At 44.2% G+C, this 14,511-nt stretch overlaps 1 protein-coding gene across 4 annotated transcripts in view; it reads left to right on the top strand.

The window, feature by feature from the left end:
- Positions 1 to 221: 221 nt before the first annotated feature.
- The window catches only part of DHX30 (DExH-box helicase 30), a 28,099-nt gene continuing 13,809 nt past the window's right edge, over positions 222 to 14,511 (top strand). The window contains exons 1-6 of one of the 4 annotated variants that reach the window (XM_074197706.1): positions 222 to 361; positions 2,322 to 2,416; positions 4,922 to 4,976; positions 8,344 to 8,488; positions 9,026 to 9,121; positions 10,152 to 10,180. In XM_074197706.1, the coding sequence (XP_074053807.1) occupies positions 4,949 to 4,976; positions 8,344 to 8,488; positions 9,026 to 9,121; positions 10,152 to 10,180 (298 nt within the window). In that variant the 5' untranslated portion in view covers positions 222 to 361; positions 2,322 to 2,416; positions 4,922 to 4,948. Of the gene's footprint in view, positions 362 to 2,321; positions 2,417 to 4,921; positions 4,977 to 8,343; positions 8,489 to 9,025; positions 9,122 to 10,151; positions 10,181 to 13,834; positions 14,117 to 14,511 lie in introns of those variants that run through there. The other 3 variants (XM_074197709.1, XM_074197708.1, XM_074197707.1) reach the window with 3 other exon arrangements.

The raw sequence follows: 14,511 nt of genomic DNA, 5'->3' as shown, positions 1-14,511 counted from the left end.
CGGGGCCGGCCTCCTCCCCGAGGGTTGGTCTAGCGGCGCCCGCGAGCCTTAGTGGCCGTTTGGAGGTGCCGACGGGGAGCCCGTGGCTCGTGGCCCCCTGGGAACTAAGTAGCGAGACTGGTTCTGGGTGGGGGGGGGCTGGGGGGAGGGGGACGGGGGGGAAGGAGAAGCGTGGGAGGGGGAGGGGGAAAGGAAGGAGGGGAAAGAAAAAAGAAAGGGGAGGGTCAGAGGGCAAAAAAAGCTGCTTCCGCCACGTGACCCGGAAGAGGCCGCGCTGCCGCTTGTGGGAGTTGTAGTCCTCCTTGGGTGGAAGCGGCTCATGCGCGCTACACCGAGGTTTGTTTCACATCTGTAACAACAGGTGAATTGTGCTTTTTATTCTCCCCCCGTGGCGTGTCTCCGCGGCGAGGGGTCGGGGGAGGGGATCGGAGTAGGGGAAGCCCCCAAGGGCTCTTCCCCGGTTCCCGAAAAGAGCGGGAGGCGGGGAGGCCCCGGGGACCAGGCCGGGCATCCTGGGCCCCACCGTGGGGATCCAGCCTGGGATGGGGACAGTTAAGAGGCGGGAGTCCGACCCGCCCGTTGCCATGGAGCCCCGGGGGAGGCACCCGGAGGGAAGCCGAGGTCGGGCCGGGCAGCACCTCGCATCCCGGGGCCTCGGGGGGGCGTGGGGAGCCCCTGATGCTCAGAGGGCAGCTCGGGGAGGCCTGCAGCCCCGTCCCTCCTGGCCCAGGCGCCCGAGCGGCAGGGGGAGCGGCCTCGGGGAGGCCCGGGTGCACCCCCGGAGCTGGGGGGCAGCTGCCCCCGGGGCCCGGCCCCGGAGGGGCTGCGGGGGTGGGCGCCGGGCCCGGGGCCCGGGGCCCGGGGCGCTGCACGAGTCGGCGGGCCCCGTGCGTCCTGGAACCTTTGTTTGCCGAGCTGTGCCCGGACCCCCTCCCCGGGGCGGCCCCCGGCGGCCCCCGGGCTCTGCCCCCAGCTGCCTCCCCCGTGCATGCAGGGTTCTTTGTTTGGCTGCGGTTCCTCTCCCCCGGGGGGAGGTCCTGGGCCTGGTGCATAAAGGCGCCTTTGTTGGCCCCAGGCCGCCTTAACCATCGGGCCGGGGGTGGCCCACAGCATGCCAAGTCCTTTGTTTGCCAGGAGCCCCTTCCTCCCGTGGGCCTGCTGCCCTCCCTCGGAGCCACTGGTCTAAATTCCCAGGCTGGGCCTGGTGTCAGTCTGTTTTCTGGTTGGGATGGAGCGTTCCCACCCCCACCCCCACCCAGTTTATTAGGAACGGCCTGCAGCATCCAACATCCTTTGACACCACACCTCCCTCCATCCCACTGAGATTTGTTCTTTTTTAAGACCTTGGTGGCAGCAGACATGGAGATGGCAAATTGTCCAAAATCTCTTGATAGCCAGGAAAAAAAACAGCTAGTATGAAATGGCACACTGCACGAAGGTCTCTCCACTAGTTTTTTAAAGAAGATTCCTTGTAAAGAATCTTAGAGGATTATTCAGAATTAGTTTCTATAGAATCCGCAATGCCAAGGTAGAGAAAGCTGTCTGTCTGGGTGAATTGTTTGGTTCTTAAAGCTTTAGTGGTAGGCGCTTTTTCTTTGTTTAGATGGATGACTTGCCAGAACTGTTTGTCCCCACAGTAGCCATTCTAATCAGTTGTTTTATACTCTACTGGGATCTGTTATCTCTCTCTCTACCCTCAAAAACTCATACTAGTCTCATTGTGTTACTTCAGCTTTGGCCTGTTCCCAGGCTTTGGAATGAATGACTATGTAAGAAAAGTTTAAGCAATCCTTCTGAAATTGTTCACTTTATTATTTTTTAAAGACTTCTGTCTAAAAAGGAAAAATGTTTAGGCTGCAACACTTATCTTTTCCCTCCCTCAACTCCCTAGAAAATGCCTGTTTGTCCTGGGATGGCAGCTTTATATAATCTCTAACTAGGTCAGTGGAGTCTACATTGTAATTTTTATGGAATCATGGTTCAAAACACTTTGCCTAAGGATAAGGTGCTACTGTAGCAGAATGCCTCTAGGGAAAATTATTTTAGGTTATAAAAGCCTTATCTGATTGACATGCTCTTTTCACACAGCTGCTGTAATGATTGGAATAAGATGATCCAAAGTTTAGGAGGAGAGCAGGGCATGATAGGCCCTTAAGTTAGCTTGAGCTGGTGTGTTTACCTTTGTAGTCTCTGGAGTTGTTCATGCCACTAACTGAACTTGTCCTTGTCGTTAAGAGTTGGTAAACGAGTTTCAATGACAGGAACAACTTTGACTCTCTGTGTGGGCTGCAGTTTTAGTGACCCAGCATTGTACTTACCAGGAGGAGGCCCAGCCTGGTGATGAAGAATAGGACAGAGAGAATTTACTTCCCATTCAAAAACTGTAGAAATCTGAGACTTTCACTGCTCTTGTAAGGTAAGTGGATTTAATGAAACAAGATGAATTTATAGCCTAGTCATTTTGCAAAGTACTGGTCAGATTCAAAATCCATTTATGATTAATTTAAAGGGGATGTATGCTTTTTTAAGAAGTCTTAAAATGAATCTGGCTAGAGATAGTTCATTTGCAGGGAATATTGGCATAATAGAATTTCACTTCTCCTTAAATGGTTAAACAGACAATAGATTCTGAACCAAGCTATTTATACATGAATATGTAGATATTTACACATTACATAATGAGTAAAACAACTTTCTCTTGAAACTTTTTCTTTCTTGTGAACCCTGTGGAATGACTAAACTTCAACTGTGTAGAACCTCCCAGGATATCAATTCTTTAGAAGAGAATGGACCTAGTTCATATAGACTTTTTATTTAAAACAAAAATTCTAGAATACATTTAGAAGCATTAACTGAAGCCTGTAATCCTATTGGTATGTTGCAAAAAAAAAAAATTGCTATAAAAAGCCATATTGGAAGCTGATAAATCTGTTGAATACAAGATCAGTTGTTAGTGAATTTATTCCCAGATCAAATGGATGTGGATGGGAAGGATTTTAAAGTAACTGTGATATAGTAATGAACTCACTTAAAAAAACTTGGCATATAGTAAGATAATTAATAAATGCTTGCTTGTTGATTGACCTTTTAGATGCTTTTGATTTTATGATTATGATCTAGCTTGCTTAAATGTATAATGTGACTGATAGTCTAAAGGAAAAGTGTGATGTTAACATTCATGATAACAGAAAAGATGTGTTTGGGCTTATCAGTAGCTGTTCTGTAAAGGCAGAGAATTGTTAATTTCTAAAGCAAATCATTATATCTGTTTCTATTTGACAAGAATTTAGCAAATATTTATTGAGTGTGTACTATCTACATGTCAGTAGGACTCATAATATACATAATACACATCTGTGGCCTCAATGAGTTATCCTCTTAGTGGAGGATAGTTGGCCAGAATTGTGCAGTACTCAGGGAAGTAGATTTTTTTTTCTTCTTACTACATGTGAATTTTCATGTTAATACTGTCCCTAGAAGGGAAAACATTATCAGGACATACCTGTTACAAACCTAACATCCATTATACCACTTATGAAAATGTGACCAGAGAATGAATAGGAACAGCAGGTAATATCCAGGTGTAAATACCTACTAAAGTCCCAATCATGCTGGATTACCCTGGAATACATCTGTAAAATGGAGATTTTTCTGACATTTTTTTTTATTGTGGTTATTTTAAGTATAAAAATGCTATATCCCTGGAATGTTTATTGTTCTAGTTTCTAAAACTGTTCCTAGATTTGGAATGCTCAGGGGCAAACATATGAGAATTTGTGTATTTGTGACGCAAAGGAAAAACCAGCAGGAGATCAGCAGTTGAGTTTTAATTTGACATGACCTGTTAAGCCATTCCCCCTCCCCCCCCCATCCTCCATTCTTTGGTAGAAAGCATTAGAAACAAGGAGGAGTAACAAGGAATTCTGATATGGCAGTTTCCAGGCCTAATCTCACTGACTTAGATACAATTAAACATATCACTGGCTCTAATGAACTAAATTGAACTAAATGGGTATACCCAGAGATCTAGTGAGAAGGGCTTACTGGTTTTCAGGGACATAAGAAATTGTCTAGGGCTAGATAAACCAGTGATCTGTCACAAATTCTTACTTGCTTTAAAAATAAAAGAAACAAATTGTTATTTTTCTGTTTAGTGATTCTGTGCTCTGTTTGGAATCACAGTGGATCCAAATGGAACGTCTGCTTCTTAAGCAGTGTCTGCATTTGTATTTGTGCCCCTAGAATCTAGCTAAATAGATGCTTAACAAATGTTTATTATTGAATTTTTATTTTGATTTAATCTGTTGTGATTAATTTTTGAAAAAGTGTGTTTCACTAGGGAAATGTTTCACCTATTTAACAAAGGTCTTACAAGGCAAATCAGTTCCTGGAAATTTAACTATGTGTAGAAAAGGTTCACTAAACCAGTTGGTTTAGTCCTCTTCCACAACAACAGTTTGTTTGTAGGGGTCTACTCAGAATAATCTGAGAACAATCTGAAACCCTTTTCTTTTTCAGACTCAATTTCTTTATCTGTGAAAGCAGTAATACAGGTTGCACTAGCTATGTCAAATCATTTTTGTAAGGAAAATGCTTTGTAAGGCAGAGATGCTATAAAAATATAAATTGTATTTTAACTCTTAAATGACAGTTTCCTTCACTGAAATATATTGATTTCTGGAGCTTAGTATTTAATGGGGATTCCTTTGGGTTTCAATCAAAAGAAAATTCTGATCAAAACTGGAGAAAATCATTTCATAGAATACTTGGGTCCATCTTTAACATGAGTAAAAATGATTTGAGCTTATTAAAGGAGAGCTTTATCTCCTAATTGAACAAAACTTTCTGTTTTAATATCTTCACTTGGCCAAGAATATTAACCTGTCTGTCTGTCTTTCTGTCCTCCTGTCTTCCTTCTCAGGATACCAGCCTTTTCACTTTGACAGAGATGTTTAGCCTGGACTCATTTAGAAAAGGTAAGAACCATGTGTCTGACAGGGGAAGAGGAAAATTAAAATGATTTTTAAAATCATTTTATTCTTCACTAAGAATGAATAAGAATTATTATTAATCATGTCTTACATTTGTATAGCACTTTGTACTTTACAAAGTTCTTTCACATCCTTTATCTCATTTGATTCTTAGGGCAACCTTAATGAGATAGATAAGATGAATTTCTATCCCCATTTTAATTGTAAGGAAACTGAAACTTAGAAGTTGGGAAGGTCACACATTAAGTCAGACTTAGGCAGGACCAGAAACTAAGTTTTATGGTTCTTAGCCATCAGCTCAGGTTAAAAAAAAATAATAGACTATCTCCCTAGTGAATTCCAGATTGTTTTTTTACTAGCATCACCCAGTTACCCCTTTTTAAGGCCTTTAATCACTCAAACCTAAACTGAGAGCAGAGTGCTGATCCTTATTCCAATAGCTTTGAGATGTTAATTATTGACATGCATGTAACTTAGAGGCATGGGAAACACAGAACCCAGCCTGCAAGATGCCCCTTACAAACATAAGTTGTACAATCTTTTCTACATCCTATGTCAGGTTACATACCCTCGGAATAACTAGAGAGCAGTGCAGCTAATTGTAAGATAACAAGAAAAATAATTGGTTGGGTTAGTTATTACTTTCTTACCTTAAATGTATAAAAATACAAAACATCTTTTCCTTGTCTCTTTTGCTTGTGCTGCTTTTATCCCATCTTCTTAGGAAATTATCATTCTCCCTCTATTATTATTATTAGTTAATTCTGTACCTAGGTTAGAGAAAATCAAATCTAAAGTTACAGTGGCCAGCAGTAATTTGATTTTTAAATTCAAGTTTCAGCATTCAGTTGCTTTGTGTCCACAGGTGAATCATTGACTCTCTTTAGTTAGTAACCTGCAAAAGTTTTTTTCCTCTTCCCAGAAAAATATATATTTTTTTCATGATTATAGTATATAATTGAGTCATAATCATATTACTTGACTCTTCACATATCTTGAAAGATTCTCTAGGAGAGACTCTCTTAGGATATACTATTTCTTACACAGGAACAATCTGTTCAATTTTTGGCCTTCCAAGCAAGTAGCATTATTTAAGTTCAGCTTAGGAGTTGGGTTCTATTCACATTTATATAGTACTAGCTAATGTTGTACCTGGATTTAACCACATATAAATCTTGTTTATTTAACTTTAGGCCAAAAGGTCATTAGTAAAATATATAATTCTTTAATTTCTAGCTGCATTGCTGATGGCTGATAGGTAGAGACTTTTCTGAATTCTTTAGCCATCCTAGGTTATCCATTGTCCCCTGGAATACCCTCCCAATATTGTTCTTCCAGAATCAAAGTAAAGCACTTCTCTATGGAGTTTTCTCACCAACTGTGATCTCCTTCCTCAGAAACCTTATGGAACTTGTTTGGAATAAATCATGTAATGACTTGTCTTACTTCCATTGTTATTAGTTTACAATTTCTTTTGTAAATTGTTTAGCTTTTTGCCTCATGTCTCACATGAACTAGATTGTAAGCCCTTTAAGGGCTAGCTAGGACTATTTTATTCTTTGTATCCCTTGTCATATCACCTGTCACCTCAGTTCTTTGAAAAATCTGTAATTTCATCATTGTGGCTATTCCCTACAGATATCTACCCCTTAAAAAGTTTTTATGACCAAAAAGCTCATCACCTGGTACTCAAAACTTTTGGTGATGAACCTTTCCATACTTATCTAGGCTAGTCAGTAGATGATAGACACAATGTTGGTTACCATGCCCATACATGAAACCTTTCCAGTTTGTTAAGAATTATCAGAATTTGTGCTCCACTGGTATAATCTTCAAGAACCCAGGATCACCTCCATATCAGGATGAGATATGGAAGGAAAACTTTGGGAATTTAAAATAGGTACTAAATAAATATTTGTTGATTTAATGATTATCTACATGGCATATATAAGGAACCCTTGGCTACAAATGGTTTTCACATTTTAAAAATGAATAAAACTTTATTGAAAAACATACAAACCAGTATTGGTTTGCTTGGTCTTAGCATGCAATCTGCATTCATGTTCTGAGTGAATTAATTCATTTAACAAATATTTATTGTGTATGTAAGGCCCTATATTAGGTGCTGTGGAAAATGGAAATGGTCTCCCTGCAGACATTTACAATTTGGGTGAGAGAGGAATACAAATAATTATCACCCAACATGTAACTGCTATATGAGTGGTACAATTAATAAGGGGTCATCAGAGTTTAGAGAAAGGAGAGATAATTTCAGGTTGCATGCTGGGACCTATTGTGTCATTGAGTTAAGTACCCATATAACTGCAGTCAACTTCAAAGTATGACCATCAAATTCTTGCTAAGTGGTCAGTTTTCACCTTTCATCAACATGGATACAAAAATTTGGTTTTCTAGTGCTTTTATGTTCTTGGAAGCACAACAGTCAGTGAGTAAAAAAATAGGTCTTTTCTCATTGGCTTAATATTTCAAAAACATGATTTTGTTGCTTTGCTTGCTCCCTTTATACTAGCAGTTCTCACTCTGCGGTTCATGAACTTTTTTTTGCTTTGATATTTTGATAACTGTATTTGATATATTCGATTTCCTTTGTAATCATATGTATTTTGTGCATATAAAAACAATATTCTAATAAGAGCTCCAACGAACTTCACCAGATTGCCAGAGGTCCTAGACCAAAAAAAAAAAAAGGTTAAGAACCCCAATTCTATAACTAAGTTGACAATCAGATGTGCCTGAAAAATTTCAACATAGGATGGCCAAATCTCTGTTGATGAGTATCTTTTGACTTAAACTAGTCCTTGGACATCAAACCTATACTCAAAACTTTCCAGTTGGGTAGGTCGTGTCAGAACTTGAGCTCTTCTGGCATAGCCTTCAAAAACCCAGGCTCAACGCCAAGCCCTTATGAAGATTTTTAGTGGACGCATCTCTATGAGACATTGAAAAATGATAAATGTGTATAATAGGAAGGCATAAAGCTCCTGAAGTACATAGATCAGAATTCTCAATCCTAGGGAGAAGTACCATTTTTAACTTTTATACCTTATCCCACAAGTGCCAAAAGTGCTTATCCAAGCTGATGCACATAACTATCAAACAATGATATAGCTCACTCTTATCTATCCACACATGTTTGTACATAGATTAAGTGGATTATATTTCTTCAGAATCCCAGTGATGGTTGGTGGGAATGGTCCTCCTTTGACATGTAGACAGATGACTTTAGAGAGGTTGCATTGTTTGCAACCACAGTTCATCAGTGGTAGGGCTGGCTTTACTCCCCCTGGTCCTTTATTTCTGTAAGTTTCTTCATCTAGATGATCTTTCTCAGGTGTATACCATTCTGACCATTCATTACTTAGCACCTGTTTTGGAAGAAAGAATGAAAATATTGCTAAAAATTGTCAGTGGCCAGCACCTTTTCCTGTTAAGGCTTCTTCAGCGTGGCTCATGAGGGAAAGAAGGAAGTTTGAAGGGTAAGAGCAAAGGTGGTTACTTTGGGAACTCAAAAGCACACATAAGGAATGCCATCATGGTTACCTTTGGAAGTCCTTTATACTTTTTTCAAAGTATCCATTATCTCATTTGATCCTCACAACAACACCGTGAGGTATATAGGGAGAGTAAATTATCTCCATTTTACAAATGAGAGAACTAGGTCTCTTTTAAGTTGTCCAAGGTCACACAGTCCCGTAGGGGTGGAACTACAACTTCCTGGACTCCTAGTACAGTGTTCTCCCCATTCCCTCTTGCTGCCTTTCAGATACCACAGAGTTTAGCCTTTAGATGAAACAATTTCCTTATTTCTGCGGTGATTTGTTCCCCATCCTCACCCCTCCATATACCCCTTATGTATATAAGTCACATTAAAAAAGGTGTCTATATATATATCCCTGGGTAGATGCTTCAGATTTAGGCCTTTAGTGGGTAGTATCTTCTGGAGCATATGAAACTTCCCAAATGACCTGAACTGATGAGACCAATGTCACCCTGACATCCTTTTTTTTCCCCAGATCGGACCCAGCACAGACAGCGTCAGTGCAAGCTCCCTCCACCTCGCCTTCCACCGATGTGTGTCAACCCAGCCCCCGGAGGGACCATCTCTCGGGGTAAGAGAGGAGCCTGGTCTCCAGCACCTGTTTGGCCTAGGGTCTGTGGTGGGGGCAGGCAGAATGAACTTTTTTGCCAAGGTTTGAATTTTTAGAAAGATATAAGGAAAACAGCCCGAGTCCAAAAAGATCCAGTTCACACCTGCCTGTGTGATTTGGACCTCAGTTGTCTCTTTTAACACCCCTTGTGTGGCATGGAGGGAAATCCAATATGGCCCTGGGTATCTGGCATGTATCCTAGGACCTCTCTCACTTTATTCCTAGTACATATAGCCTGAGAGCACTGAGCACAAAACAGGAATGGTCCAAAGGTTATTGACTCAGTCAAGTCTCCTGCATCTTTTTCCTGGAAGGCTTAAAAGATGGATTGTGGCACCATTAGTACTGGCTTCTTGTTCCCATTTCTCATTCATTAACCTCAAAGCACTTTACTGACAAAGAAGTTAGTTCCCTTTATGTTTCTGGAGGGCATTTCAAGAAGCCCCAGAACAGTAGATTGACTTGCCTTAGGTCTCTGTGATGAGCAGACCTGGAAATAAAACCTGTGGTTTCTGCCCTCTCCCGTTGCCTATTTCCCACATAGTACCCCCTTTCCTCCTTTATGATTTTTAAAACTGATAAAAGTTAGTAATGCCCTTGATCTTTTCTGCCTTCTCTTTGAATGGCTTATTAATAGGTCCCATCCAACTTTGACATTATCTGTTCCTATTTCCAATATTTTTCTCTAGTGGATGCTATCAGCTTTAGTATGTTTGTAAAGTGCTTTGTAAGCCAAGAATACAACAAAACACACTTGAGAATACTCCATTTTCAGTAGTAAATGTTACCAAATTTATCCAATCTCCATTCTATAAAGCCCCTTCTAAAGGTGAGCTTGGCACTGAAAGGGAGATGGGCACTGAAAGGGAGATGTAGTCCATCTAATTGAGTTGTGTCTTAAAGAAATGCCATCCCCCCTCCCCCCATTGCCAAAAAAAAAGAGTTGATTGCCCTTTTTTTTCTTTCTTAAAATGCCCTGTAACTCGAAAAGGCTGAACGTTAACATTTCCAACATGGCAGGTGAGTGGCTCTCAGAGAAACAGATGCTTTTTGGCTTAGCTTGAAAACAGTTATTGTGGGGATTAACCAGGCAAACCATGGTCAAGAAATGCCTCCTTGAGCACGTGAGTGAGGAAGATCACTACATGTGTTCCTAATATAGTTGATTTTATCCAGGGATGGCCCAATGGCCTTTGGAGAAACCTGGAACAGATTCCCTGGGCTCTTTTGTTCTACAGATTGAGTGTCATGGGGCTATACTTGGTGACCTCACAGCCGTGTCTCCAGAAAGCATCCATGGATGTGTGCTTCTTTGCTATTCTCCCCCCCCCCCCCCGCCCCCTTTCTCTTATCTGTAAAAAGAAAGGCTGATATCTTTTCTTTGTCATAGAAGCAGATGATTTAAATCCTTACCAGCAGTGATATTGTTTAGAATTTCTTTAGGATTTTATTTTGGCAAGAATGTTTCCCACAGATTTTGTTGCTCTTTGTATCCACCAGAGGAAGCAGGTTAGTAGCATCTCTGATATGCAAATAAGGAAACCCATGCCTAGAGAAGGGAAGTCACTGGCCAAGGTCACACCTTACTTCACTGGTAGTTAAGATTTTAAAACATGACTTTCAGCTTTGTTGCTAGAAGTTAATTCTTCTGAGGAAGAAACATAGGGAGCATCTGTGTTTTTGTTGGTGTGGGAACTCCCTTCATTGCAACCACTAAGTCTTAGAAAATTGCCTGAGGAAGAAACATAAATGAAATTTCATATTTGGACCTACTTTTAATCATCAACATCCACTAAATTCTCTAAGAGAACAAAAAAAAAATGATGAAGGGTTTAGAATGGGGAATCTTAAGTTTTAGAAGAGAAGTTAGAGGTGATCAATTCCAACCTCCATATCTTATTTAGGAGTCTCCTATACATTTCTGGCAGTTGATTAGGCAACCTCTGCTTAAAGACTGCAAATATGGGGGAACTTATTACTTTGTAAGGCAACTTCTGTCACTTTTGGAGTATTCATTGTTAGTTAGTAGGTTCTACTTTATATTGACTTAAAAAAAATATATCCTCTAATTTTGCCCTATTGGTCCTAATGCCTTCTTTTGGAGCAACCCAGAATAGATCTAATCATGGTTTTTGTGTGACAATCCTTAATGTATTTATAGACAGTAAAGACATCTCTTCTTAGTCTTCTCTTCTTTGGGCTAAACGTCCCAATATTATTTAACTTTTCCTCATATTAAGTGTTTTTGAATAACCTTCCTCAAGACTTGCAGAGAATGTTGTGTCCAAAACTAAACACAGTTCTTTAAATGTGGTCTGACCAATGTCAATTGTAAAAGGATCTAGATGTTACCTACTTTCAAAATGTGTTATTTTGAAGGGAGCTATTGCTTTATCTCACATTCAACCCAACATCAATATTTGTTCTCATTCAGTCAGCAAGCATCTGTCTATTCAATGCCTACCTAGTATGTGCCAGACTCTAGGTTAGGCACAAATTGGAGGTATAAATGCAAGCAGAAAGCATGCCAGCCCCTGCTCACAAGGATTCTGATCAAGATCCCCCAACATAGAATGAGTTGATTAACTTTAGTGACATGACAATATGGCACCTGGGTGACACAGTGGATATAGTGCCAGACGTGAAGTCCTCTTCTTGAGTTCAAATCTCTTCTCAAATACTTTTTTTAGCTGTGTGACCCTGAAAAAGTCAGATAACCCTGTTTGCTTCAATTTCTTTATCTGTAAAATGAGCTGGAGAAGGAAATGGCAGAAGCATTCCAATATTTTTGGCAAGCAAATTTCAAGGGGGGCAGCTATGTGGTGCAGTAAATAGAGCCCTGGCCCTGGAGTCAGGATGACCTGAGTTCAAATGTATCCTCAGAGTCTTGATACTTACTAGCTGTGTGACCTTGGGCAAGTCACCTACGCAGTACTTCACAAAAGCCAAAAAAAAAAAATGAAAACTCTAAATGGGGTCATGGAGAGTTGGACAAGATTGAAAAAGAAGGAGGACCTTAGAACTATCTTGAGCAATACTGGACTTACCTATTATTCAGATTCAGCCACTGCTGTGATTCGCATTCTAGAAATGGACACCAAGAGGAGAAGCTTTGGTCTGGGATCCTTGGAGCTTTGGATCATTAGCATTCAGTTTCTGTGAACTCAATTTCTTTCATACCTTGTCATGCCAGTGGCAGTCATAAACTTCCCTTTTAGCTCTAAAAAAAAATCTTCTAAACCAGGCATCCATGGACTCCTGAGTAGTCTAGATAGCTAGCTTTCATGGGATTTGTACTCTTGAATGGAAAAAAAAAGTCTTTATTTTCACTATTAACTGAAATTTAGCATTTCTTAAAAATACAAATATAAAAACATTTTATTTTGACAAAAGGGGTCTATAGATTTTGCCAGGGATTGTGTGAACTTGGATGGGAAAAAAATTGCATATTCATTTTCACTAAACTTCTGATGGAAATTTAGCGTTTCCTTCAATTCTGAATTTTGAAAAACCCTGATATTCTGAGGACCCCATAGTTTTCACTAGACTGCATAAGGGATCAATGACATTAAAAAAAAGTTAGGAAAATTTGTTTTAGAAAACTTCATTTTACTAAAGAGGAAAATAAATTGAGAGTTGCCGAAAGTTCATAAAGCTAGGTCTGTATGTAACTCAAGTGAAATCAGTAAAATGTTCAGTAAAACCATTGTTCTCCCTGAACCCTCTAGGAACCGACAATTCATCATTGCCTAATATTTATTGTTATGGGTAGGTAGATCATAATGTCACACATTACGCAAATCAAACCTGAAAGCTCCAGAATTTCTTTAGTGGAGATCTGGTCTAAGGAAAATTCCGCCTTTGCATGTGCAAAATGTTGAGTTTCCGAAGGTTCCCAGCAGTTGACTTTGCCACCACGAGGCATCACCCCTAGGAGAGCCACTTCCAATCTTTAACTACCTGTGCACGCACTATGTCCCCCGCAAAAAAACCTGCCTGGGCCCCCGAAGGCATGTGGGGCCACGGCTCTCCAAGTTCAAAGCCGCGGGCAGTGTCCTGAGGGCTAGTGAGGCGGACACCGCCCCGGACTCGGGCTCCCGGCCCCCGCGGACAGCGAGCCCGGCTGGGGGGGCCTGGCCCCGGGCCTCCGCCCCACGCCGCCCTGGGGCAGTCAGGCTGGCGGCAGGCCCGGCCCTGGAAAAGCCGAGTCTGCCGAGGAGCCTGGCCCGGACAACTCGGGGGCCTCGGGGGGTGCCCGTCGGGGAGGGCGGCAGCCCCCTCCCGCCGCGCCTCGGGGTGCCTGGATGCCCGGGCCCTCGGGGGAGCGGGGCCCGGCCTGGCTGCGGGGTGGCCGCCCCCCCCCCCCCCCCGCTCCTCGGTTCTGGCCTCCCGGGGTTCCCCCGCAATTCTGCCGGTGGCTGGGAGGGCAGCCGGGCGCTGGCCCGTCTCGGAGCCGGCCCAGGCCGAGGCGCCCTAGCGCCGGCGGGGGTTGGGCCCGGCCGGAGCCCCATGGCGCTGCCCGTAACTGCCCCCGGCGCCCGGGGCGCCCGCCTGCCCCAGAGCAGGCGCTGCCCGGAAAGGGCCGGGCGCGGCGCGCTCCCCGTGCCGCCGCCCGGTTCCGGGCCGGGCGCGTGCGCATGCGCGCGCCCCTCCGCACGGGGGCGGGGCGACCGCGGCGTGGGCCGCGCGCAGGGGCGGGCGGGAGGGACATGGCGGTGGCCCGGCGGCTCATGGTTCTAGTGACCGGGCTGTCTCAGCGCCTGGCGCCGCCGCCGCTGCCGCCGCCCCCACCCCGCCGCCAGGGACAGTCGCGCGGCCTCTCGTCGGGCTGCCCCCGCGCCTGCTCCGAGAGCGCCAAGGAACTCGACGAGATCGAGGCGGCGGCGGCCGAACAGCAGCCGCCCCCGGCCCTCAGCGGGCCCCGGCCCGGGGCCGGGAACGGGAGCATGGTGAACGGTGAGGAGGCGCCGGGCCGCGGGGCGGGCCCGGGGCGCGGGGAGCGGCCGGGAGGGGCGGGGGCGGCGGCCGCAGAGGGCCGGCGGGAGGAGGCTGCCAGCCTAACGGCGAAAGGGGCCGGACCTGGGGCCGGGGCCGGAGCTGGAGCCGGGGCCGGGCCTGGAGCCGGGGCCGGGCCTGGAGCTGGGGCCGGGGCCGGGTCTGGAGCCGGGGCCGGGCCTGGGGCCGCGGCCGGCACACCGGCGCCGCCATCCAGTTCCCAGCACCTATTATGCGCCTCCTGCCTGCTGAGAGAGGCCGGGCCGGGGGCGAGGAGGGGCGGCCTGATGACGCGGCGGCCCCCGGGGTGGAGCCGGCCGAGCCCGGGGGCGCTGCGGAGGCGCAGGCCGCCCGGG

The sequence above is a fragment of the Macrotis lagotis genome, chromosome 8 (genome assembly GCF_037893015.1).
Source record: "Macrotis lagotis isolate mMagLag1 chromosome 8, bilby.v1.9.chrom.fasta, whole genome shotgun sequence".
NCBI classification, from domain to species: domain Eukaryota; kingdom Metazoa; phylum Chordata; class Mammalia; order Peramelemorphia; family Peramelidae; genus Macrotis; species Macrotis lagotis.
This window is presented reverse-complemented; position numbering and strand designations above follow the sequence as displayed.